Source organism: Magnolia sinica, chromosome 1 (assembly GCF_029962835.1).
Source record: "Magnolia sinica isolate HGM2019 chromosome 1, MsV1, whole genome shotgun sequence".
Lineage (NCBI taxonomy): Eukaryota > Viridiplantae > Streptophyta > Magnoliopsida > Magnoliales > Magnoliaceae > Magnolia > Magnolia sinica.
Window position 1 is genome coordinate 10,248,709 of NC_080573.1, and position 26,057 is coordinate 10,274,765.

The 26,057-nt window shown below is 38.5% G+C and overlaps 1 protein-coding gene across 6 annotated transcripts; it reads left to right on the top strand.

The window, feature by feature from the left end:
- The first annotated feature begins 11,198 nt into the window (after positions 1–11,198).
- LOC131239325 (homeobox-leucine zipper protein ROC2-like) lies at positions 11,199–23,509 on the top strand. Of its 6 annotated transcripts, XM_058236992.1 has the most exons (14): positions 11,199–11,470; positions 11,761–11,888; positions 12,487–12,710; positions 13,083–13,200; positions 14,247–14,435; positions 14,519–14,566; positions 14,645–14,962; positions 15,067–15,168; positions 15,819–16,019; positions 16,132–16,306; positions 17,627–17,898; positions 20,864–20,959; positions 21,372–21,753; positions 23,034–23,509. In XM_058236992.1, exons 2-13 carry the CDS (start codon positions 11,793–11,795, stop codon positions 21,744–21,746), a joined length of 2,214 nt encoding a protein of 737 aa, XP_058092975.1. In that variant the 5' UTR covers positions 11,199–11,470; positions 11,761–11,792; the 3' UTR covers positions 21,747–21,753; positions 23,034–23,509. The 6 variants fall into 6 exon arrangements, with proteins under 6 accessions (XP_058092975.1, XP_058092961.1, XP_058092967.1 ...); XM_058236978.1 differs by having other exon boundaries at positions 14,519–14,962; XM_058236984.1 differs by having other exon boundaries at positions 11,199–11,460; positions 14,519–14,962.
- Positions 23,510–26,057: the final 2,548 nt, after the last annotated feature.

Here is a 26,057-nt window from a genome sequence, read left to right on the forward strand (position 1 = left end):
AGAAAATGAGGGGACATGCAAGCGAGCATGAAGTTTGCAAAGAGAGAAGCCATGCAGCGCCTGGCGCGTCTGCAAATTTATTCAATGCAAGATTGCAGAGGGTGCGGTACGGGTCATTAGGATTCTCATATATGCCCCTGAGGGGGTGTTTGTACTGTGGCAATAGATGGGAGTAGGTGGGAGTGACTTTGTGAAACCAATGAATTTTAGCTTAGGCCTGTTTAGATCTGACATTAGAAGTAGGTTTATAGAGTCTTTTTGGAAGCAGCGCCAACCTACTTTGGGTTTCCTGTGGTTAGTAGTCGGTGCAAGGTGAACCCCACCATAATATATGTGTTTTATCTATCCCATCCATTCATTTTGAAATATAATTTTAGGGCTTAATTCAAAAAATGAGGTAGATACAAATCTCAGGAGGACCACACCATGGGAAAACGGAAGTAATTGAATTACACCATTAAAAACCTCCTAAGGCCAAATGTGCGGTCCACTTAAGATTTGGATCAAACTCATTTTTGGGCTCATACCATAAAATGACATGGAAGAATAGGTGGATGGCATGGATAAAACACATACATCATGGTGGGACCTACAGAGCACCGACTGGGAGTTGTTGAAACCCTTCCATTTCATGTCATCCAAACACCATGACACATGATCACATGAACTTATAAAACCCATGACATTGTAAGACAATTCCTTGACAAAGCCCATCATTATATTTTTTAAAACGCATCCCACCTAATGCCATTTATTCACACCGTCCAAACACCCCTTAAACTACACGCTGACAGTACACCCACACACATGCACACCCACAACCCTAATTCAAGGAAACGTATCTCTCTCTCTCTCTCTCTCTCTCTCTCATATTTGTTTCTTTATCTACCCATAGAGGATTCTTTCTTCTCCTCCTTTGACTTCTTTTATTGTTTTGGTGGGAATTGTTGTTGTTCCTAATTTTTAAAATTTTAATTTAATTTATTTTTATTATTATTATTATTATTATTATTTTACTTTCATTTGATATATACTAGTAAATTAGAAAGAGAAATGCACCAGTGCTCCTAGTTGCATTGGGACACTTAGTCCAATCCATCTATCTTGACTGTTCATTATGCCCGGCGGACATTTCCTTCTTACAAATAAAATCATTTGAGCAATAGCCTTTGATATGAGCGGTCAAGATCATTCACACAGATACAAAGTCCAGTAACTGATTTGATCCATTCTATTTCTAAGAACCCATCATGAAATGCTTATGATTCTAAAGAATCACTTCTATTGGGCAATTCTAACCATCCCATCCATGGTTTGGAAAAGATGGCTAAAAAATAAGGCCAAATAAAAGATAGATTGGATCATATGAACAGTGATTTTTGCATCATATCCCGTGAAATGTGCTCTGCACTTAATGGACAGATCAGGCCAATGGATTGGATTGTCCCAGTGAACTGATGCAACTAGGAGCACTATTACTTATAAGTGCTCTGAGAGCGGAGCATTTCTCAATTCAAAATTATTACTTTTGATTTTCCTTTTTTATGTAAATAATTTGAGTTTGTTATTCATTTATTTAAATCTTGTAGTTAGTAGTGGATAAATAATCATTTTAGCAATGAGAAGGTCTCAAGTCCGACTGACTGAATATTTTCCAAACCCATATCGCGTCTGTGCGACATCCAACCCTTTCAATAGGTTGGCCAAACCATGATTTGGGTTTTTTTTTTTTTCGAAAGCGGGTGTTTTTATTTGTACTGGATAAAAATAATATTTTAGTAATAAGTCATTTGCTTATCAATTTAGGAATGGTAGTGCCCACCAACATCTTTATTGTCCTCGTGGCACTTATGGACAATGATCAGGATCGTTGATCTGGTGGGTTAGAATGTCATTGACAATATGGTGTAGGTCCAAGTGATCGGACTGTGGGAAATGTCCAATCAGTGCCGGCAAATGGAAGCTTTACTAAAAAAATTAGAAGATGACCATATTCAAAGGGCAACAATCACAGCAATCAAACGGTTGTTACAGTTGTCCGGTCATTATGACTTGTGCCCTTTAGACGAATGGGATTGCATGGTGACCCAGCTACCAGATATTTCTGTGGTGGCCCATTGTGGTAGGATTTGATTGTGCCATGTCACTGTCAAAGATAGGGCCAATCACCACTGTAAATTGAGTTTGTACATGACTTAGCAACTTTCAAAAATGCCTTGTTTGGGCTCCATATCTTAGCGCTGCACGTGCTCCAATCAAATCTGGCCATGTCCCTCACCACAGAGGTCCGTTGTGTCATGGTCACCAAGTAATTCAGGTTCCCACCAGAACACTCACGCAGTGTCCTGCAAATCAGCAGTCACAATCACCATGAAGGTCTGTTATGCGGAGAACGGATGACATTTCATAGAACTTCTTGAAGTGCACTACAAAAAAACATTTTATCTTATATTTTTAGTAAGTTGTGGAGATTTTTTTCTTTTTAAGTGGGTGTTTTTCACTTGTTTTGTGATAACCGTGAAATAAATTTTGAATCTTGATACCATTTTATTTTATTTTTTTGGGTTTTTGCTTGCCACTTGTAATTTTATTAATATGAGAAAAAAATTTGTGATCTAAGGATATGTGAATCACTAGAAGAATTAAAAAGAAAAAAGAAAAAAAGAAAAAGAGCCATGCCAATTTCTCTTTTACGTGTTTGGAAAATATAATTGTAAAAAAAGAGGCGGATAAAACACCATTGCATTCCCATTGTGTGATGCTATTGGATACTTCCGAAAGCTCAAAATGGTATACTAAATTAAGTGCCATAGCTAGAAATGGTATTCTGACTATTTATTTTACAAATTTTAGTTGATGATTGCCATACATGTACTTTCAAGAAGGTGACAGGCAGTGAAAAATTGCGTTCACTCAAGAAATGCATTTTTTTTTACTACTAATTACTTTCACCTAGCTAATTCCGATTTTATTATATTAACTTTGAGAGAACTCTTGTCATTCAAATTTTACAATCTCTTTATTTAGCTGAGGCGCCCTTCTTACATTTAATATCAAGCATTCAATGTACTCTTTGTTCAAATTTTAGAATTTTCTTTTTTTCTTTTTTCTTTTCATTGTCTAATATGTAGTGCTTAACATAGCTTATTGGGATCCCCTTCTCCTAAATGTTTCAATTGAAAAAAATTGTTAACTATTAGAGTGTGATATGCTACAAACAAATGTGCAGTCTACGATGGTCTCCCCCTTTGTTTGAATTTGCGTTTCTCCAAAGTAGTAGTGGAATTCGACTCCAAGCTGGTGGTGGCCTTTTTGAAAGGTTCATCCCTCCCGGGTTGGAAATGGTGGTACTGGCTATTTAGGATTGAGAGGCTTAAGATTAAAGGTCAAGTGATATTTGAGCGCATTCGCTAGCTGATGGGATGGCACTCTTGGGCAGCGATCGTCAAGGCTCCTCCCTGGTCCGGCATTTCTTGGAGCTCCCTCTCACGTTAGAGGTGTCCTTTTCCTAGATAGAGTGGCTCTGGGGACCATCAGGCTTTCTCCCACAGAAGCCTTCCAATGAGCCCCATTGGAGCGATATGTATCTCTTCTGTTTTTCCTGTTGTATTGTTTTTCTTTTTGTGGTTTTATTATGATAAGCTTCTCCCAGGTCCTTATTCTTCTGGGCGAACCCAAAAGTCTCCTGCGCTGTAAAATCTACTCCATGAAATGAATTTTCAATTTCCTTAAAAAAATGTCATGTCAATATCAAGCCGCTCAGCATTTATTTGTTTATTTTTATTTATTTATTTATTTTTAAAGTGGACTCATGCCACATCAGTGTCATTGATCAGAGAAAATTTACAGAATTTCAGAAGGGTCCCAATGAAAAGACTGCGGACCTCTCCTATCGTGTTGCCCCTCAAAAGGCTAAAGAAAAAACTGAAAAAATAGGATCAAAATGGTCCTCTGTGCAGACAAATAAAAACCGAGATCTCCTGATTATGGTCTCCTTCTAGAACCTAGGCCTGAGTTGTCCAAGACAAGTGCTCCTTTGACACTTCTACGAAGGTCAGAAATTGTATACAAGAAGGCTTCATTTTTTCAAAGGGTTTCATCTTTTTGGGCCATGAGCCTTCTCAAAATTTTCATTCACAGGGATTTGGTCCCATATCTTCCTTCTAAAGAGCCCTGTTTTATTCTTTGAGAAGAAAATTAAAATATTTTATTTAAGAAAGTAAATATAAGCTATATATGGTAACTTCTTATCTCTTTTTGTTCGTGGGCCCGCCCGAATCTCAATTGTAATTATCTCTGATCAAGGGAAAATGTTATCCTTAAAATAATATATATATATATATATGGTAACTTCTTCAAATATTGTTCCATGTATCTTGGTGGTAATGAGAGGGCGATTTTTCCACAAGAGGCCTGGTTCAAATTACGTGCTCGTAGTGTGGTCTGGTTGTTATAGGAATGCTTGAGCATATTTTGCCACATTTACATGTGTGCGTCGTTACAATTAGTTCAGGCCCATTTGTGCGATGGTGGGGTTGGATATGAAATAAGACTTAGTCAGTGGTTTGACCTACGGGTGCATATGGGTGGGAGTCAGGGGTCCAACCATAATTTAGTTACGAGTTAGAATAATTGTTTTGCTTCAAAAGAGGCAGACATAATTGTCATGTGAAAAGTCATATATTCAGACATGGTATGATATCTGAGATTATGTGAGAGGCACGTCATTATGTCTTCAGAACATATAAAATATACGTACAGTATTTATATATCCTAGATATATATTATAGTCCAAGAAGGCTTACATAATCCCACTCAAACAATTTAGTCTATTACTTTTATGTTTGCCCCCTTTCACTTGTTCACTTAAGTGAGCCTTTTTAGTTAGGCATATTAATCACAATGCATGAAAATCGATTCAACATTGAGAGGTACAAATCATAGTCTTGAAATTCATAATCATGAGTTCATTGTACTTTGAAGACTCGTTCATAATTAATTTTCCTACGCTTGTTGGAGTATCCAGAGAAGTGTAGGAAATCCATCTTAATATATTGACTCTTTAGTCGAGATTTAAATACACAAATTTGACAATTTTCCACATCAAAATGTCTGTATTTCCACAATCGAATGTGAGGGGTTGTGCATTGTTGTTCAGTATTGCTAGCTCCTCAGTCTGTACAGTGCGAATTTGGTCTGCCGATAGGGCACTCTGTCATCTCAAATCCAGCTCGCAGATGCCTTGGTGGGGCAGGCCTGAGGTGTTGGGTGGTTCGTTCTCTGATGGTGAACTCTTGTGCCCTGGCTTTGGCATGTTCCGAGAGCTCTGCAATGGTCATTTTTGCCTCAGGGATCTTATGTCTGGTAGGTTTCTGGTACTAGCGTTATCGCTGTTTTTGGGGCTTTTTTTTTTTAAAAAAAAAAATTATTTTGTTTTTTTTTGTTATTTGTTTTTTTTTTTACACACACACTCACACCCCCACACACACCCACTTCACCACAATGAGTATACGAACCCATGACCTGAAACTTTCATGACCTTGTGCCTTGTGTTGAAACTCTTGTGAGTCTACCACTGAGGCATGAATTGTTCTGTTTGAGGTTTTCGTCTGCAGGCAGGTTTTTCTGCGGATTGTTCTCTGAGTGTTTTGGAGGTGGCCTTGTTAGCTAGGCATTGGCATGTTAGAGGGGTTTATATATATATATATTATCGGCTATGGTTAGTGCGGAGATTTGATTGCCCCATTTCGGAGAGTTGTGGTTAGTGTAGTGGTATATTGGTTACAACAGTTGGGCCTATTTGGTTCTTCAATTGTTTCTTTGCTTTTTGATATGGTGCCGGGTGGCCTTGCTATTTTCTATGATATAATTTTGTTTTTGGGTGCTTATGTGATATGTGAGGCATGTAGTTTTATGTGATGTCTGCTTGAAAGTTTTAAAGTAGTGTTTAGGATGATTCAACAAAGTTATGGGTAGTAAGCTCTCACGTTTTCTTCAAAAAAAAAAATAACAATAATAATAAAAAGTTACTCCAATTGAACAAAGCGGGTGTGCACTTGCATACTCAACCATGAAGCTTTATTTATTTATTTTTTTCTAGACAAGATTTTCATTCTTTTCATTATTGAATCATATCACTCAGCTCAAAAATTTAAATAATTCAAAGAATTATAAAGAAAGTTTACTGAAACTAAATTAAATAAATTATACATGTTGGATAAAGGAAATATAGTTGAAGTACCAACATTAGTAACAACAAAAATGACAATAATGATATTAGGAGCTACAACCATAATAAATAATAATAATAATAATAACAACAACAACAACAAAAACAATAATAGAAGGATTTTTTACCATAAAATTCTTCAAAATAAAGGATTTACCAAGTAATGCCTCTACCAACTGAAATGCCAACTGCAGGGAAATGCTTTCTGAGTGGTGAAATTAAGATAATGCCCATTATATAGATCTTTAGATAAGTGGTGAAGTAGAGAATTGTGGTGCTCACATCTATGATATACAACCTATCTAATAGAAGTAATCCACTCCGATGTTCAGAAGAAAAAAAAAAATTGAAAAATCTAAACATAAGGTGAGCCACACCCTAAAAAATAATATACATCACCTAAAAACATTAAAATGCACATACAGCCCATTTGGTGATTTGATTATAAAGATTTTTGGTTAGTGTAATTATCATGATGGGATGCATATGTTTGACAGGTTGTAAGTCACACATTGTAACATATGGGCCCAATTTTTTTTTGATTTTATTACTTTTTAATATGAAAAAAAATAATCTATGAGGGTACTTTGGTAACTTTCTTTCTTAAAAGTGGTATTTTGGCTCGTGGGGTATTTCTTCGTAGATTTTAAATTTATGTGGAATCTTCTTGTAAAAATCTCTACCGCTGCCGCTTCCACCGCCACCACCATCACCACCACCACTGCCGCAGCTATTTCCTCCACCACCACCACCACTACTACTACTACTACTATTACTACTACTACTACTAATAATAATAATAATAATAAGTGAATTTCTTGCAAAATTCCTTAGAACATAGGATATTATCAAAACATGTCACCAGGAACCAAAATATCAAGTGCTTTTTGAGCGGTGAAATATGCTATCGTGCCCACTGCACTTGCTTGCGTTAAAAAGTGGTGAAGTGGAGAATTGTGGTGCCTATGTGGTATTTTTATACTTCCAAGTCATCCAATATGTGTAATTGGCCACGATCCTCAAAATCTATAAAATTTAGCGAATCTAAACATAAGATAAGTCACACCATAAAAAATAATATACACGACATTTAAAAACATTAAATGTATGCGTAACTCAATTGAATAAAAAGGAGTTTTGATATGATTGAGTGCTATGTTTAACTGGCTCGATGTCATGCACATAATGCCTGGCCCTAAAAAATTTTGACTTTATTACTTTTTAAGGAAAAAAAACGTAAGAGGGTACTTGGGTAATTTTCCTTCTCAAAAAGTAGTATCCAGATTGATTCCTCAAGGAATCATTGTGTAATTCTGATATTTACAAGAAAATTTTCTATAAAATTCGTAATAATAATAATAATAATAATAATAATAATAAGAGGAGGGATTGTACAGTACTCTAACAAAGAAAAGTGGATCATACACATGCACACATTTAACATACATGTTTCATACATATGTTATAATCTGCTCGCTCCAAATTATAGCCCTATCATTTTTTTATTTTTTATTTTTATTTTTTCTAGAAAGGTGGGAGCACACCACCTGGATTTCGTTGATAAGAAAACCTGGCTGTACAAAATTAGGGTGGGCACCACAAAATGTCCGGGCCTCACTTATGGTATTGTTCCTTTTTACAATTCCAAATAAAAGAAAAGGAAATGCATCGACTATAAAACAAGCAATCCTCATCCTAATTGAAATAAATTATAGTCCTATCATTAAATGGGCCATGTATCGTTTCAATTGTTTGGATGATTCTAGCAATCGATTTTACTCGATAAAATAATCATTCACTTTTCACTTTCTTTCCAACCATCCATTTTATGAAAAATGGATTAGATGTGGAGAATCACACAATCATTGTAACTCTCTGGCCGTGATCTTGTATTGGGATTACAATTTGAATGATTTGGATCAATGAGCATGTAACCCATGTGGAGCTTATGATCCATTCTACGAAAGAGTATTGTGTGACAAGAATAATTCTATATTAAAAAAATTATTTATAACAATGATAATGATAGATTACAGTGATGTGAGTTGCGTTTGGATCCATTGAACTCTCAATTGTTTAACTGGAGGCATCCGTTAGGTTCATCACACACTTCATGGGCCACTGCAAAAATCATAACAGTTCATCAGATTGTTGGCCTACTCTAGGCAAGCACCACCTTCCATTTGTAGGCTATTGATTAGAATATTTTAGATTTTTTTTTTTTTTTGACATGCACCACCCATTTTATTAAAACAAATAGATCAGATGTACAGCCCTTCGGGCAGGCTCCAACAAAAAGGAAAGGAGCCCTACCTATCATATGCTAGCTCACCCACACTACTATGAACAACAAAACCTAGGGGCGAGCCAAGGAGGGCCAGGCAGCAAAAAGGCTCGGCCAAAACTCCCTAACGAAAGGGAAAAAAAAACATCACACTGAAGTCAGACTCTCAAATAACCCAGCTCGACTTTATCGAGGACCAGGAGGCCCCTAATACGACTTGGCAAATCCGAACGGGAAAGAAAGAGGGAGTTGGCGCATCCATCACTAGCCAGCCTGGTTAGCGTGTCTGCCATAGAATTACTCTCATGGAAGATATGCCTGAAGCAAAGATTGAGACGTCTACCGAATTAATGGATGGCACCCAACCTGTACCAGATGTTCCAAGGACAGTGGGCGAAGGGATCCGCGGCAGCTTCAACCACCAGTTTGGAATCGGATTCAACGACAATAGTGGAGAGACCCAAATTACTGCAGAGAGTAATTCCATTAAGCATAGCCTGGGCCTCTGCAATCGTATTGGAAGCATGACCATAGTTCATGTGAAAAGCGAAGATAACCTGACCTTAGGAATCCCTTGCAACTGCTCCACCGCCACTGTCACCTGGATTCCCATGAGAGGAGCCATCGACGTTCAACTTAATCCAGCCCAGGGGAGGTCTCGTCTATTTGACAATTGACGGAATGACATTAGATCTCACTCTTCTGTTAACGAGGTGAAGAGCCTGAAGGGTGGCCGCAGTCCTGAGGGATGGATGGTCATTGTCTGGCAAAGGGTTGCCTATTTCCTGCAGCCATATGGTGACCCATGCAATAACATTTAGCCTAGACATCCTGGTTCCCTCAAATCGCGAGGTGTTGCGGCTCAGCCATAACTCCCAGGAAATTAGCGCAGGGGCTAGGCCCAGAAGCCTCTTGATGCGAGAGGAATTTGAAGTCCTTAACGACCAAAAAATGATTTTCTACTGAATAGTCTAATTTGGGATGAAAGGGACATCGAAAATGTTGTGGAAGTGTGTCCAAACAATTGAAGCGGCATTCCCAAAACAGAGGAGATGGTCCAAAGTCTCCTCATCGTAGTCTGGGCGGGTGAGAAGACATAGGTGCTGGTCATCAGGGGCCTGCGTATGGAAGGAGTTTCTCGTTGTCCGCTGAATGGAAGAAAGATCAGCAGAGCTGGGATGAGAGGAGGGGGACCGAACAGAAGAGACATTGCTGGCCTCAGCAGGGTCCGAGATCTGGACAGGCTGACGGACTGCTTTGCATAAAAGGACCTGAGTTCGGTTTAACTGAACTGTGCTGGCCGCGGCTGAGGAGCTGGGCCACAGATGGTTCTACTGCAGGGAAGCATGGGGTTGAAAATTTTGAAGCCCCTGATCCACGTCATGATTTGGGGTACCATTTGCTAGCGTGGAGCCATACTCCCCACTACAACACTTACATCTAGAAGCGATACAGACACCTGACTTTTGAATAGTGTCATCAATTGGAATGACGTTATGCATGATTTTCCATAAAAAGATGCCAAATTTTGGTGGGAGGGCTTCGTTCCAGGCCCATCGAGCCCAAGGAGCCTTCTGCCGCTGATGTCGGATGCCATGTCAAGCCGACTTCAATGAGAACGTGCCGGATGCTGTCAGGTCCCATGCCAACAGATCATCCCTGCTGGACAGCGGAATGGGGCAGTCCTTCAAATGCTGAACAATGGACGAGGGAAGGATGTTTTGTAAGTCTTACCAGTGAAATCTACCAGTGGCGGCGAAAAAATCACTGACCGTGCCATCCCTTAGGTTAGCAGGAATAGGCCCTATCGCAAATGATGCAAGGAAACCCTCCCCAGACCAGTTCTGGGTCCAAAAATTAACTCTTCCTTAGCCTAGGAGCCAATGTGATTAGAATATTTTAGATTGTTAGAATTGTTCAATAGGTTAAGTTGTTCAATGTGGCTTATGAAGTTTGACTTGAATCTAATGAAAGATCTTGAACAATTTAGTGTACCCGTTGCCCATATGTTATGCCTGCTTAAGAACAATTGATAGAAATTAAAAAAATAATAATTAAAAAAAAAAAAAAGAAGAAGAAGAAGAAGAAGAAAAAAAAGAAAGAGCAATTGATCATTTTTCTACGATCCTGTGGCTCCTTGGCATTGATTCGCGGGGTGCTGAATATAATTTGTGTTTGAGTCCTAGGAAAGATTGAGGAATGAAGATATCCAATTCCCACAATTTGCCTGTTTTATAATTCCCATTTTTACAATCATGAATTATAAAAATTTTGGAAATAGATTCCAATCCAACGTTCATATTTTGAAAATGGTAACAGATTCCTAACGCTTCTGGCATCCATACATAAAAACTGGATCACTAAGAATAGCTTTTCCAGTACCCAAACACCATGTACAAAATCTCTTTCACTTAGAATTTGTTCTCCGGAAAAGATTCACAGCCTCTTTTAAGATTTCAGGGAGCCAGACAAACTCTAAAATTAATACTAATACAACAGTGAGAGAAAAGGGGAACAGTAAATGGGATGAATTTTCTTGTGTGGTGTTTGGTAGCCGTCATTCGTTTCATCATACCCATTGAAGGAAAATAAACGTCAGATGCTCTCCCTCTCACTTTCTCTCTCCTTTGCAATAACACCCTCCTCTCTCAATAAATGCTATTGCACCCTCTCTATACGCTCAGCAATTACTCCTCCCTGCACATCTTCTCCATCTGTTCCCCTTTCTCCTTACCCTCTTTCTCCTCCCCTTTCATGACTTCTTCTCAGCTCTTCTCTCGCTCTTTCACTCCATGAAAAGATCACAATCCGAACACGAACCTCTCTCTCTCTCTCTCTCTCTCTCTCTCTCTCTGATAGAAAGGCAATCGCTTTTCTAACAACCAATTAGCCCAAAAATCAGATCTGATCCGTCTCTTATTTGGGTTTTTATAATAGCTTCAAAAAGGTAGATATCAGTAAGTTATCTCTCTCAAACCATCTCTTGTTCAGTAAATTTAAAAGGTGGGTAGTTTTTCAAACCCACCACTTCTCAAAATCTTTATGTAACAAAAGCAGTTCTCTTTTGTGGTTTGTTTGTTTTTCCAGATAGTTACCAGAGAGAGAGAGAGAGAGAGAGAGAGAGAGAGAGAGAGAGAGAGAGAGAGAGAGAGAGAGAGAGAGAGAGATCCTTTCTAGATCTTCTTTGATTGGGTTGGTTTCTATCTCGTGTTTTGACACGTTGAGCTTGGGCCCCTTTTGGAAACAGGGCATACAGAAGGGTCAGCAGATAGAGAGAGTATGCCGGCGGGAGTCATGATTCCGGCAAGATACGTGCCGCCGTTAATGGTGAGGAGTGGAGCGGGATTTGGGACGTCTGGGCTTACTCTTGGTCAGGTCAGCGGGTCATAGCCCTTTGAATTTTCCTTTCCTTTGTCTTTATGTTCTTTTCAGTTTTTCCTTCTTTACTTTTTTTCTTTTCTTTTCCTTTTTGCCATTTGCATGTGCATGTGTGTTTGCATGTCTTCTTCTTTTCTCTCGGTAAGTGAGGTAGTCTTAGGCTCTTTGGAGGAAAATCCATCTCGAAGTCCGCGAAAACGCGTAAACCCTCTTCTTCGGGAGAGAGAGAGAGAGAGAGAGAGAGAGAGCAGCTTCTTCCTTTCCATAGTTTCTCAATTTCTATTGTGTGTGTGAGAGAGAACGCGCTCTTGCCCTTCAGTATTTGTCTATGCTTCTCTTCTCTGGTATGGTGGAGGAGAGATATTGTGCATTCAGTTCTATGGTCTGCTTCTCTTTCTTAGATTAGAGAAAAGGGGTTTTTCTTGAATCCCCTATTTCTCTGGTTACTCTTGCTTCCTTTTTCTTTTTTTTTTTTTGTTCTCTCAACTTGCTTTCTTCTTCCTTTTCTTATGGTTTTTGAGTTGTATTCTGTTGGTAAATTGAGAAAACCATAGTTTTGGAATCTTAAGGATTTGTAGGTATAACAATGTTCCAGCCAAACATGTTAGAGGGCCAACAGCAGCACCTCCCTCACCCTCTTGACATGACCCTCACTCCCGAAAGCGAAATGGTAAAGATGCGAGATGACGACTTCGAGAGCAAATCCGGCAGTGATAACCTCGAAGGTGGGGCGTCCGGGGAGGACCAAGATCCCAATCAACGGCCCAGGAAGAAGCGCTACCATCGCCATACCCAGCATCAGATCCAAGAAATGGAAGCGTAAGGATGAAAACTTGGGAAAAAAAAAAATCCAATTTAAGATATCCTCCTGTAAATTTTCTTCATTCAGGTTTTAAGATCACTTCATCATTATGGGTTCTCTCTATTTTTATTTATTTATTTATTTTTTTGCTTTTTTGTTTTTTGATTTTCAAACGGCAAGCTCCGTAGTTTTCAAAAAGAAAAGCAACCCAATTGAGATCTCTCTATTTGGCTTTTGAATGTTTTGTCATTTTGGGTACATGTATCTTAGAAAGCAAGAGCCTGAAGGGTTCGTTTTGAAAATGAAAAACAACCCATTTAAGATCTCTTCCAATAGCTATTGATTATAGGTTGTATTTAATCCATTTGAAATCTTTTCTTTTTCTTCAGATTTTTCAAAGAATGCCCGCATCCAGATGACAAGCAAAGGAAAGAGCTGAGTCGCGAATTAGGGCTGGAGCCTCTGCAAGTCAAGTTCTGGTTCCAAAACAAGCGCACCCAAATGAAGGTAATTGCTAAAACGGATCCTGCATAGGCTGCATTGCAGCCGCTGACCACGTTTTGCAGCATAAAATTAGGAGACAGGATCCAACGTTTGTCACCTTTGTTTCCTATCCACGTGGCACCATATATCCGGCTATATGTACTTCATATACACTTGGCAGGGATATACTAGATCTGTACCGTTCACTTGGTGGCCCTATCATGGTCGGACCGTACCCCATAAGTCACACAAGTCAGAAAATCCAGTACCTGATTGGAAGACTTTCTACGTTGAATGTGGGCCTTTGTTTGACTTTTCATTTGAACATCTTCATAACTTCAATTTGTGGCTAAGATGGTCCCACTGGTGTGTTTGTGAGGTTACAACTTACAAACCACCCATATTGGGACCCAATAGATATGTTGTACTGATCTTATGCACGGGTGGCACGTGTACGGGAGAGCGTGCTGGGTATGTAAGAAAAACGTGGGAACCAGATCCGTTCTGCGTAGAAGTGTTTTTGAATTGAGAGTTATTTGGTACTCCGGCTGCGTGTGAATCTTGATACTCAGGCACTCAGAAACTGTACACAAGGCATAAGCTTGCTCAAACTAAACCGACTACATTGTGCAACTCACTATCCTTAAGTGAAATCCTCAAAATTATATGGGTTGAAAAATACTATAAAGTCTGATTTATGGACACTAATTTGTTGAAATAGGACCGTTGGATACTTTTCCTTCTTAACTGCAAGGAAATGCACGCCAATCTGATAGATGATGTAAAAAAAGTGGAATCTTTAGTTCATGATACATCTAAACCTGGATCCATAATTTGGACTGTTTAATTCGAATTACTTTTATTCCGCTTATGCAATTTCTGTGTAATTTATAAGTGCCTGCGTAGCCTCCATCAGGCTCTGCCTGAGTATCAAAGTATTTCTCCTTTGAATTTGGGTTATTTTGAATTTGAACGGGAGCAGTGCCTAGATATATTATGAGCATTTGCTTAGCTTTCTTTGCTGATTCTCTCTCTCTCTCTCTCTCTCTCTCTCTCTCTCTCTGCCCCAGACCCAACATGAGCGCCATGAGAACACGCAGTTGCGATCTGAAAATGAAAAGCTCCGGACTGAAAACATGCGATATAAAGAAGCTCTAAGCAATGCTTCATGCCCCAACTGCGGTGGCCCCACAGCCCTAGGTGAAATGTCATTCGACGAGCATCATCTGAGGATTGAGAATGTTCGTTTACGAGAAGAGGTAGAGGCATCATCTGATTGATTTTTAAGAGATTGTGCGGCCACTAATTTAAAGTGTCTGTGTTCATGATTTTACTGTTCCAGATCGATAGGATTTCGGGGATAGCTGCGAAGTATGTCGGCAAGCCCATGGTACCGTATCCTCCAATCCCACCTTCCATTCCTCAACGTTCTTCACTTGATCTTGCGGTTGGGAATTTCGGGGTGCAGCCAGGAATTGGTGGGGAAATGTATGCTTCAGGCGATCTCCTTAGGTCAGTCTCAGGGCAGTCAGAGATAGAGAAGCCAATGGTTATCGAGCTGGCAGTTGCAGCAATGGAAGAGCTTATAAGAATGGCGCAGCTCGGAGAGCCCTTATGGCTGCCGGACCTTGATGGGTCTGCTGAGATTCTATGTGAAGATGAATATGTCCGAACATTTCCTAGGGGTATTGGACCAAAACCATTTGGGCTGAAATCAGAGGCTTCTCGTGAATCGGCGGTCGTGATTATGAATCATATCAACCTTGTTGAGATCCTTATGGATGTGGTAAGGGATTTGATTTATATAATACTTAAAGGTCATTGATTTGTCTTGTGATTATGGAATTCTTAGTGAGAGTAATTCTTCTTTAAAATTGTTATGGGTACCAGAATCAATGGTCAAGCGTATTCTCTGGCATCGTCTCGAGGGCTATAACACTGGAAGTCCTATCAACTGGAGTAGCTGGGAACTATAATGGAGCATTGCAAGTGGTAATTCTTCCATTCTACTTATCGCTTCAGTATTGAGAGATGGGAAGCTTAATCTTCTAAAGCATGTACCAAGTATTTAAGACAATGAAACATTTCTTTTCAAAGGAGTCAAAATGCTTAAAACAGACACTTGGATGCATGAACTATTCCAAGTTCCAACTATTCATACAAATCAAACAATCATAGCTCATGAGTTTTGAACCCTAATCAGAAGTTTTAATATTCTAAATTCTTGTGCGACCACTCCAGGTTAGATGAGAAATTTGTTTTCTTTTTTTACTTGAGCTCAGGAAAGTCTAGCAGGCCATGAGGAGAGCTGGATCTTTTTACATAGATTTTGAGGGATGCAGTAATCCCCCTCTTGTCTAGTGTATTTTTCATTTCTCATCTAACATAGATTGCGATGGCCTAGCTCCACCCTATACCAAAAAGGAATTTTTTTTTTTTTTTTTTTTAAAATTTTAAAAAGCACTTTAGCCGGCCACAGCCCAGGCGATAGATGTAGCTCTAGTGGGGCCAATTCCTAGTTGATTGTCACAACCAAACTGCTTCCTTCGATTTTTCCATGCACATAAATTGCAGCTACTATAGTGTGTGTTAATATACATCGTGGCTACTTGCGTCCATATGCTAATCTTATGAATTTTCAGATGTCAGCAGAATTCCAAGTCCCGTCCCCATTAGTACCAACTCGAGAGAGTTACTTTGTAAGGTACTGTAAACAGCATTCAGATGGAACATGGGCAATCGTTGATGTTTCATTGGATAGTTTACGCCCTAACCCTGTGTTGAGATGTCGAAGAAGGCCATCAGGCTGTTTGATCCAAGAAATGCCAAATGGTTACTCGAAGGTAAGGAAGCATGGGTAAATGGTAACCCGAAATAATTCTTACTGTTAATTTGATTTCAGTTAAGGTGTCCTTCCTATTCTCTTTGTAGTAATGCTGGTTATAATTTTGCTAGGTTATATGGGTGGAACATGTGGAAGTCGATGACAGAGCTGTTCACAGTATTTACAGACCGCTCGTTAACTCGGGTCTTGCATTTGGGGCAAGAAGATGGGTCGCCACTTTAGATCGACAGTGTGAGCGCCTTGCGAGTACCATGGCCAGTAACATTCCTGCTGGAGATGTTGGCGGTACCATTTCTTTCTCCCTAAGGCAGTGGTTGAATGCACAACCGAATTGAATTGCAAACCATTGAGTTTTATCTAGAATATGTGACAAAAATTAATGTTCCCCATGCATAATCAGGAATTAAGACTCAAAATATGAATTGTATATTCATGATGACCGCATTCATGCAGGAGATGCTGGTTGGAACGGTCTGTTTTCTCCCGAAGGCTCCATTTGGAAATTATATTTCACACATTCAGTTTTATTGGGAAGAAAAAATAATGATGTTTCCCAATATTTACAATGAGGAATTAGCCCTTGAATTGCAGTTGTGTTTTGTTTCAGCCCAACTTGGAAGTAATGCTATTGTCGTTTGGAGCCCACTTGGCCATGACTGAAACCAATACAACTCAATGAGTTGGATGTGACTTGGCTGCCGCATTGCATTGAGTCCTCTTTAAGAAAGAAATCAGAACGAGAAGAAAAGATGAAACATAGACAAACCCACAGGCTTATTTATCAATTAATTTAATACATTTGCCCGAAATATTGTCGAAGGTATCACATTGGGCCTTTTTCTTTTTTCTTATTCTCAATATCCACCATGTCTGCAAGGTAGAGTGGCACCCATGATTCCTTGATTTTATCCTTATTGGATGATAATTCGTTGGTGAATATAATCAAAACTTCAGAGATTCATTAGATAAGTCACATAATGCAGTATAGGTAATTCGGAGTGTGTTATATATATATATATATATATATATATAAATTATAAGATCTAAATCTGGAGCCAACAGATTAAAGGAAAAACTCTGAATTTCCAAAGATACAATGGGAGAGCTGAAACATGTGCCAAAAAACAAAAAACATCGAAACCTCGAGAATGACAATTAAAGCTTATTAATGTATGTTGTAGGGTTTAGGCACCAAAGCAACCTGCATTCCATATTTCCATTAGGGGAGCATTCAAGTATATTAGACCTACAGATAGCATAAGCAACATAACAAAATAGAAAAAAAAAAGGGGTCAAAAACCAGACACAGCCCGATCTCCAGCAACATAAGAAAAATGTATGTCGTAGGGTTTCATGGAGTTTGACTTCACAAGTCCATCATGTCCATCAGTGTCTGAAAATCTGGATAGGATCAGATTGTTGGACTGGAACGGAGTGGACCAGCCTGCCAAAATGGATTGGGTCACCAAAATCCCATTTCAAACCTTCTGGGGTCAATGGTTCAACCATCCAGTTGAACTGATCAAACATTTATTTATTTATTCTCATGATGCCATGCCGACATCTGTAGTCATTTACATTGAAATTTTATTTGGTATTGTACAGTGATCACAAGTCAAGATGGGAGAAAGAGCATGCTGAAGCTTGCTGAGAGGATGGTCATTAGCTTTTGTGCTGGGGTTAGTGCTTCAACTGCTCACACATGGACTACTCTATCAGGAAGTGGGGCTGAAGATGTTAGGGTCATGACTAGAAAGAGCATTGATGATCCTGGAAGGCCCCCTGGTATTGTACTAAGTGCTGCAACTTCCTTCTGGCTTCCAGTTCCACCCAAGAGAGTCTTCGATTTCCTTCGCGATGAGAATTCTAGAAACGAGGTAATCTAAATTTTTATTTATTTTAGTTCTACTCCATCAAATTCATTAGGGTCTGTTTGGGCAACACTTAAGAATGAATTCATCTCATTTTGATTGTTGATTATCAAAATAATTTTTAACCCTTACCAAAAAGAAATTATCTAAAACGAGATGAACTATTTTTTAAGGGGCACCTAAACAGTGTTATGATCTTCAAAGTCTGAAAGGAAAAACTTCAGTTTTGGTGGACTTTGATGATCCGTTTATATGCAACCATATTGCACTCACTGCATATACGAACTTGGAAGTGGACTGTCCAAATTTTGGGCAGATGGGTTATAATCCACTGAATGGATGACTTGAAGCAGTTGATTGATGGAAATCCACATTCAGTCATCCATTCAGTGGATTATAACCAATCTAAATTTAAAACAATGGTCAATTTTCTAAATTTAATGGACATGTCCACCAATAAAAATCCATAATGGTTTACTCCACCTGATTTTTGAATTGTTTGGATTTAGATAGCTATATGCAGGATGCTTATGGTTTTATATGCAACCTGTATGAAACAACTCTTCAAATAATGAATGAGTGGGGATTCGAGAAAACTGAATTGAGATTGTAGTTGGCATTTTTAGATGTTAGAAATGCCAATGCCAAGGTTGTAAAGATGCCTCACCCACAGTCACTATAACAGTAACATACACAAAGGTGCTATTTGATAAACTGAAAAATAAGCTCTGAAAATTAATTTATGTGCTGAAAATTTAAAGTACGGAATGTAATATTGAAATATTTTTATAGATATTTTAATCAAAAGTTATTTATTTATTTATTTATTTATTTTAATTAAATGTACCACCACTTTCAGCCTTCAGCGTTAATTGAAGGGATGGGAGCTGAAAAATGACACATTTCATTTAAACACTTAACAAGTTAGATTTGCCAAACGATTTGAGCCAGTGAAATCACTAAAAATATCAAATTTCAGTGATTAGTGTTGAAAATAAGTTTTATCAAACGGCCCCAAGAGTGTTAGTTTTTGCTTAATACTATAATTTAATACACTACATGTGCCTACATTTGTAGTTCTTAAGAGACAAATTTCTTTCATTTGTTGTTCTTCCGTGTTAATGTGTGTGAATGTACGTGGAGGAAAGGAAGAGAGCTCTTGGAAGAGGAAAAGTTAGAAAACACTTGGGTAACTAGTGTAGGTCCCTACCTATGTTTCTTTCATTAATGTAGGGTAAATGACTTAACGTGCACAAAATCTATGCAATCCATTAGGTAAATAACACCTTGTTCAGCCTTGATTCAAAAAATCAAGTTGATTTTTCTAAACCTCCGAATTATGTGGTATGGCCCACCTAAGTCTTGTAATAGTACAATTTGGGGTAATTCTTTCATCATGATCTGGTGCATCAGATGAATGGTTTGGATGGAGCATAAATACCACAGCAGGCCATGTACCGAGCTAATGGTAGGAGTTCTTTCCAAACTATATCCTATGGTAGGACCTACCTGAGCTTTGGATGATCATGATTTTTAGGTTCAATGGTTAGATTGCCATAGCATAGTTGATGGACAGGGTGCATGTCATGAAAGTTTTCACCACGTGACTTTTTGTTGGCGAAAGTAACCACACCGAGAACCCAACTGCGTTGTTGCAGCAGAAATTGAGCTTTGGTGAGAGAGAAGTCGCAGGAGTGTCGAGATTATTGACTATTTTTTTTTTTAAAAATCTTTGGAAAGTATAAACTTTTGATTGGCGTTTGCGAGTGAAATCTTTACTGCTTGTTGTCCAGGAGGCACATTTTTTAATTCCCAAGATGCTAATGATTTTATTTAAGATGTCTTTTCATATCCCTTAAACACACAAAGTCATTCCCAGCTGGAAACTAATTGCTGGGGCAAAATGTCCCCCACTGCTGGCATTATAATGTAGATAATGTTTAGGAGCGGTAAACGGGCTATACGTGATGGGCATTTTGTATTATCCTTTTATTTTGTTAATTTTTATTGTTTTCAAAATGCTTGTTAGTGGGACATTTTCTCCTGTAACAGACGTTTTGGGATTTCATTTCCATTTTTGTGCATTTTATTCTTCTTCAAAACACTTATTATAATGCATGCCACGTTTAAATAATGTCAGGGATCCTTGGCCATTATGTTTTCTTACAGGCCATTTAAAAACTTGATATAAATTACATATATTGCATTAATTTGTTCCCAACCCGGATTATAAATTTCCAGGCCATTTTAAGCATGAGGCATTGTACAGGCTGTCAATTTGTACAAGATGAGCGTGTCTTTCAGTGATCCAAGCCCTTAATACGATGGGAGTATGGTGTCTTTGATCACTGTATATGGGAATGAAGATCCTAACCATTAAAAAAGAAAAAAGAAAAAAGAAAAGATCCTAAGTTAAATGTGGGCTGTTGCTGTGTCTTAATTTTGAATCCGGATTCTCTACTTACCACAAACAGGTTTTTCTTGTTTTCCTGTTGATTGGTCCACATCATCACTGACATTGTCAACACTGCTGCATTAGATGATGTGGCCCAATTATATTGCACAAATAAGTTTTTTCTGTTTGAGGCAAGCAGAGGATCTAGATTTAACCTGTCAGGATTTGTCCATCGGCAATCTATTAAGTGGTATCAGTCCCGCAACCCCTTTACTGGTGCACTTTTCAGTGGATCTAGACCATCCAGTTAGTCGAGCACCTCGATCGACCATGAACCATGGCCCAAAACTATTAAGTCTTAGAAGAGGATCCACATCACTTATCTTTGGACTGTCACGAAATTTTTAGAGCCAAGGTCCGAAATTGTCTGTAGACTGCCATCCACTGAAATTGTTTACCGTATGGTGGTCAATCAATTGGCCGTTCATCCACGCACCTCAATTACTGAAATTTTAAATGATACTGATGAGTTTAGTTTAGTCACCATCATAACCAAGATTGTGGATGCAATGACAGTGGGACATCCTGTCAAATGGTGGTGTCGTTCAAGAAATGGCCCACATTGCCAATGGCCGAGATCCAGGGAACTCCGTTTCTCTATTGCGCGTAAATGTAAGTTGTCTCACCAATTTTTTATTAATTTTTTTTTCTAGTAATTAATCTTGCGTGTGAGTTAGGGATATATGCCACATCTGGGTCATTTTTCAGACTAGGCACCCGTGGGCATTTCGTTGCTGAAAATGGACAGGTCCACTCAACAGCTGGGCCACACATGTATCTTAAATATGGACTGTTGGTCCTAGCATTTCACTTTTCACATACACCTGTGGCTCGAGTGATGAGTGGGAAGGATGGCGAGACCACGTACATGGTGGGCCACCATATCAATGACCTTGATCTACTAATTTTTGAGGCATACAAATTCTATTTTATAAACTAACCAGGTAAGATGTTTCTTTTTCCTACAAATTCTATTTTATAAACTAACCAGGTAAGATGTTTCTTTTTCTTCTGATGAATTTAGAGCGCGAATTCAAACCAGAGCAACATGCTGATATTACAAGAGAGTTGCACCGATTCAACGGGCTCTTACGTAATTTATGCACCTGTGGACATCGTTGCAATGAATGTGGTTCTCAACGGCGGTGATCCGGACTATGTTGCGCTTCTGCCTTCGGGATTTGCCATACTTCCTGATGGGCCCACAATTCATGGAGGAGGAAGTGGCGAGGTGGGGTCCGGTGGATCTCTCCTGACCGTCGCATTTCAAATCTTGGTCGATTCGGTGCCAACAGCGAAGCTATCGCTCGGATCGGTGGCGACGGTTAATAGTCTAATAGCTTGCACCGTGGATAGGATCAAAGCTGCGGTTACATGTGACAAGAATTCGGTCGTCTAACAGATGGGTAAGATGAAGGTTGTTAATATACTCATTCTACAATAGGATTTAGGGTTTAAGAGTTCGTAGGGTTTTGATTTCTAAATTCTCTAATTTTTATTTTTTATTTTTCCAGAGTGGAAGTTGGTAGGCAAGGGTTCGACGTAGGGGTAGGGTTTGGGGTTGAAAATGTATTCATTGTGCATAAGGGTTAGGGTTTAGGCTTGAAAATGTACGCATTGTGCATTAGGGTTAGGGTTTAGGGTTGAAAATGTAATCATTGTGTATTAGGGTTAGGGTTTAGGGAGAGTTTGTGGTTTCGAGTTAGAATGTAGGAAGAATTGGAAACCGTACTTCATGGAGTTTTGCTAATTCCACATGCATGTGGAAGTCGTATACATTCACACGTGGGGGCGCGTCTGTCAGATCTGAGTTTTCCATCTTGTGAGCTCCAGTACTACTTAGATCTTCTAGAAAAACAATCTGGCCATTTCACACCTCGGGTGGGCCACGGAATGCCAAACAAATGAACGGATTAGAAATTATCTGGTTTGTTAGGCATCAGATCTAAGCATTTTGTCCAACCTTAGGGAAAGCTCATATCTCACATACGTGTTTCATATGTGCACATCTGCCTGCGTGTGCAAATGCACAGCTCTACACTTGTCAAACTAGCAACCTCCTATTTCATATTTCTAGACGTAGATGAGTACGGCTCAGACTTTTTGTCAAAATCTGGACCGTTCAATTGTTCATAAATTCCCTGGGATGGTCAAAATCGTTTAATTGGATGGCTTTTTCAGTAGAATGTGGACCGCTGATCACTTTCATTTTAACTGTCCATTGGCAGGCCTCCTATGGCACATATCTATAGGATCACTCCATTGGGTCAGTCTGTTGGGATATGACCCATGGTTTGGATATAAAAAAAAATCACATGAGGCTTAAGAGTCACGGACGGGGAAAAAAGGTGATTTAGGACCTTTTGTGTGGATAGTCAAGCCCTAGGGTTTAATTCTTTAATCCAGGGCTAGGATAGATACTATCACCAGGCCACTTGCAACTACCTCCAACATAGCGAATGGTCCACACTCATTCTTTAATCCGTTTGATCTGATTTTTGAGCTATTAACCCTGCAAGGTAGTTCCAACCTAGTGAACATTCCAGGTCTCATTGCTGGGCACAATCTTATGAGAAAATTGTAACGTTCCACCATATGCTTGTGTAATTTCATTACTGCAATTCTTACACATGGTAGGATATTCAAGTCGTTGATAAATGCAAACACTCTGTCATTCTTGTGGCAGTGAAACAAAGGCAGAGGGTATTTGGCGAATGGGAAGTCAAGAACGCACCTCGTATGCTCCTTGCCACGTGGTACTGGTTCTAAGGAACGCGGTGTGCGCACTTCGCCACCATGCAAGGGTATTGGTTCGGGTATTGACTTTCCCTCACAAGACATTGTAGCTTGAGAATCCTTCCACCATGGCTTTAGAGACTTTCTTTTGCTCCTCTCTCTCTCTCTCTCTCTCTCTCTCTCTCTCTCTCTCTCTCAGTTTCCATTTTGCATGGTTTGGTTATTCAAGAGCTTTGCAATTAAGGGTTCTCTCATCTCCCGCACATTTTGATTTTGCTTGATTTTTGTTAGGCAGCGTTTGGAAGTATCTCAAATCGAATTTAGGAGGAATATGTTGGTTTTGTGAGTTCATTTTGGATTTGCTGCACCTTTGAGTGCGTTTGAGTGGTAAGGAAAACAATCAAATTGAGGAAAGTTGTTGTCTCACCTCTTGTGGCCAGTGAAATTTTGCTTATCTCATGATAATATCGAGAAAAATACACTAAAGGAAGCTATTGCAAGATTTTCAAAATCTCGACAGATTTTAGAATACTACAATATATTTTTTTTAATCGCGATATTAACATGAAAAATTGTAAAAGCTTAGGTAATTTCTTATATAAATATTTATTTAAAATTAAATTTATTCATTAATATAAAATAAATAAATTTAAATGTTTTTATATTCAGAGAGTTTTTCTTGATAATATCCAGGGAAAAACCTGAAATTTGAGTCTCTTGGGGGAAATTTCCAGCCAAGAAATTGCCGAAAACGGGATTTGTTACTATACATGTGGCCCCAAGTGAGTTATTATACAATGCTTGTGCCTTGAACTTTGGAGAAATTAAAGGCAGAGATCAATGAGATTGCATGTTTTCCCTGCTCACAATCATATCGCGGGATCCTCCATTTAATGTTAGTAATTTACAGGATAAACTCCAACCACAAAAGACATGTTAGATCATGAAATGTATAATTGTTTTTGTTGGTACCTTGGTATGTTATCTATTTTGCGGACATACCAGAATCAATACAGCGTCTCAATCCAAACTAGTCAACTTTAACCCCGAGCACCAAAATAGGCGGATGCATTTGAATTTTTATTTGTTTATTTTCAAAATGTGTGAATGTATATTAGATGAGGGAACTGTATAGCATCAAACACTATAACAATTCGGGCCACCCTCTGCAGCAAAAAGGGGAAGAAGGCGGCCTATCATGACCCTCCAAAAGTAAGACTAGCAAGAACCTCCTAAAAAGATAGGTCCAATATGATTGCACATGACCAGATTTTGAGAAGATTGGCTACTTAGCCACTTACAGCAGTTTATAATGATTTGGTGATAATTAGAGGGTAGGGTTTTTCATCTAAAGATAATTTACTTTGTACATTTGATAGGAAAGAACTTTCAGAATACAAATACAAATCAAATAAAACGATAAACTCATAATTGGTCACTAGGAGTAACTGCAAGAATGTATCTCTTGAAAGAATAACCTGATATTGGATAAAGAACAAATGTAGTGTATGAGTGTAAATATGATTACAACTAAATATTATAACTAAGAATTGCCACCACTCCTATGATAAGTTGAGATCAAAGATAAATTGATAGATTTGATTGATTATTATTGATCGTTTTGTAATTTGGTTGGGTTTTTGCTCTATCACATTCCTCCGCTATTTATAGATTTCTACTATTATTCTTCCAATTCCTTCTTTTATTATTGTAACGACTACCATAGTCCAAAAGCCTTTCTAGATTCTTCTCTTCTCAAAATTCTTCTTTTAGTACAATTCTCTTTATGATGATTCCACTTTTGTCAGCCAAGGGTTTGTCGCCCTCGATTGCCTTTTATATCTTAAACAACTCGACCGCATTTCTTGTATATCGATCACAATACTCCATTGACCATCCATTGATATGTATAACTAGATATACATCAGCTATAATACCGTAAAAAGCTCTCAAAAATTTTGAAGATCTTTTTATCAACTTCTTATTTCTCATGCAATTACACATGTCGCCCTTTGAAATAGGGTACAACATCGCCCCCACGTTGCTTCACCTTTGGTAAAAAGGTGACAACAATGTTATTTTATTGCCCAATATCATAAATGCAGTCGACCGTTAATACATATGTTTCTCCATTGATTCTACTCAACCAATGTCATATTAAGAGATATCCTCTGTCTCACTCGTTTAGGTTGTTCATGTGACACGTCGCAGAAAATCATATCATATGAGTCATGATTACATTTTCATTAATGCGCACATATCGCAGTCGATATACAAGCAACTCTTAAGTCGGTACTTCTCTCATTTCAATCATTCTTCTCTTTCACATCAAACTCTTTCTGATTTCCTCATCTCATTTCATCATCGTTGCATCTTCATTCAAGTCAGCCCCACACCTTTCTCACAATGTGCTGATAATTTGACATGGTTGCCATAGATATGCTTCTGTCTAGTAGACCATAATCTCAGGCCTTATGCCCCTCATATCATTTTGCTTCTTGTATTGATTCATTTGAACTCCAAGATTGATCTTTTGTCATGGTTGAACCAGCTTTTGAGGATTGATAGTGACCATATTGATTTCTATATTGGATGAAAATGGATTAGTATCGATTAACATTGATTCTTTTTCTTTTTCTTTTTTTTTGAAATTTCAGCAACCATTTATCGATATTATCCTAAATAACATTCTTGAAAATAACAATTTTGTTAATGCAATGAGACCAAGTTTCATGTCATTTACAGTAATTAATTTTTTTAATTCTTTGGATATCGGAATCTTATGATAAACTAAAATTTTGATAAAATTTTCAACTAACATAATATTAAATATTTCATCAGCATGAGAAATATCAAATGTGTAAGATCTTTGAACTTTCTGATTAGAGGGATTCACTAACTCTGCTTTAACTAAAGTCGAATATGTGAATGGTTGTTTAGCTACTATTTTAGCTACTGCAATATCATAATTAGA

Bases quoted from the DNA above. Each gene is read 5' to 3' on its own strand.
- LOC131239325 (XM_058236978.1), top strand. From the start codon at position 11,793: ATGCCGGCGGGAGTCATGATTCCGGCAAGATACGTGCCGCCGTTAATG. The intron at 14,436-14,518 runs GTAGAGGCATCA...TTACTGTTCCAG, and splicing joins ATGTTCGTTTACGAGAAGAG to ATCGATAGGATTTCGGGGAT. The intron at 20,960-21,371 runs GTAAGTTGTCTC...TGATGAATTTAG, and splicing joins TTTCTCTATTGCGCGTAAAT to AGCGCGAATTCAAACCAGAG.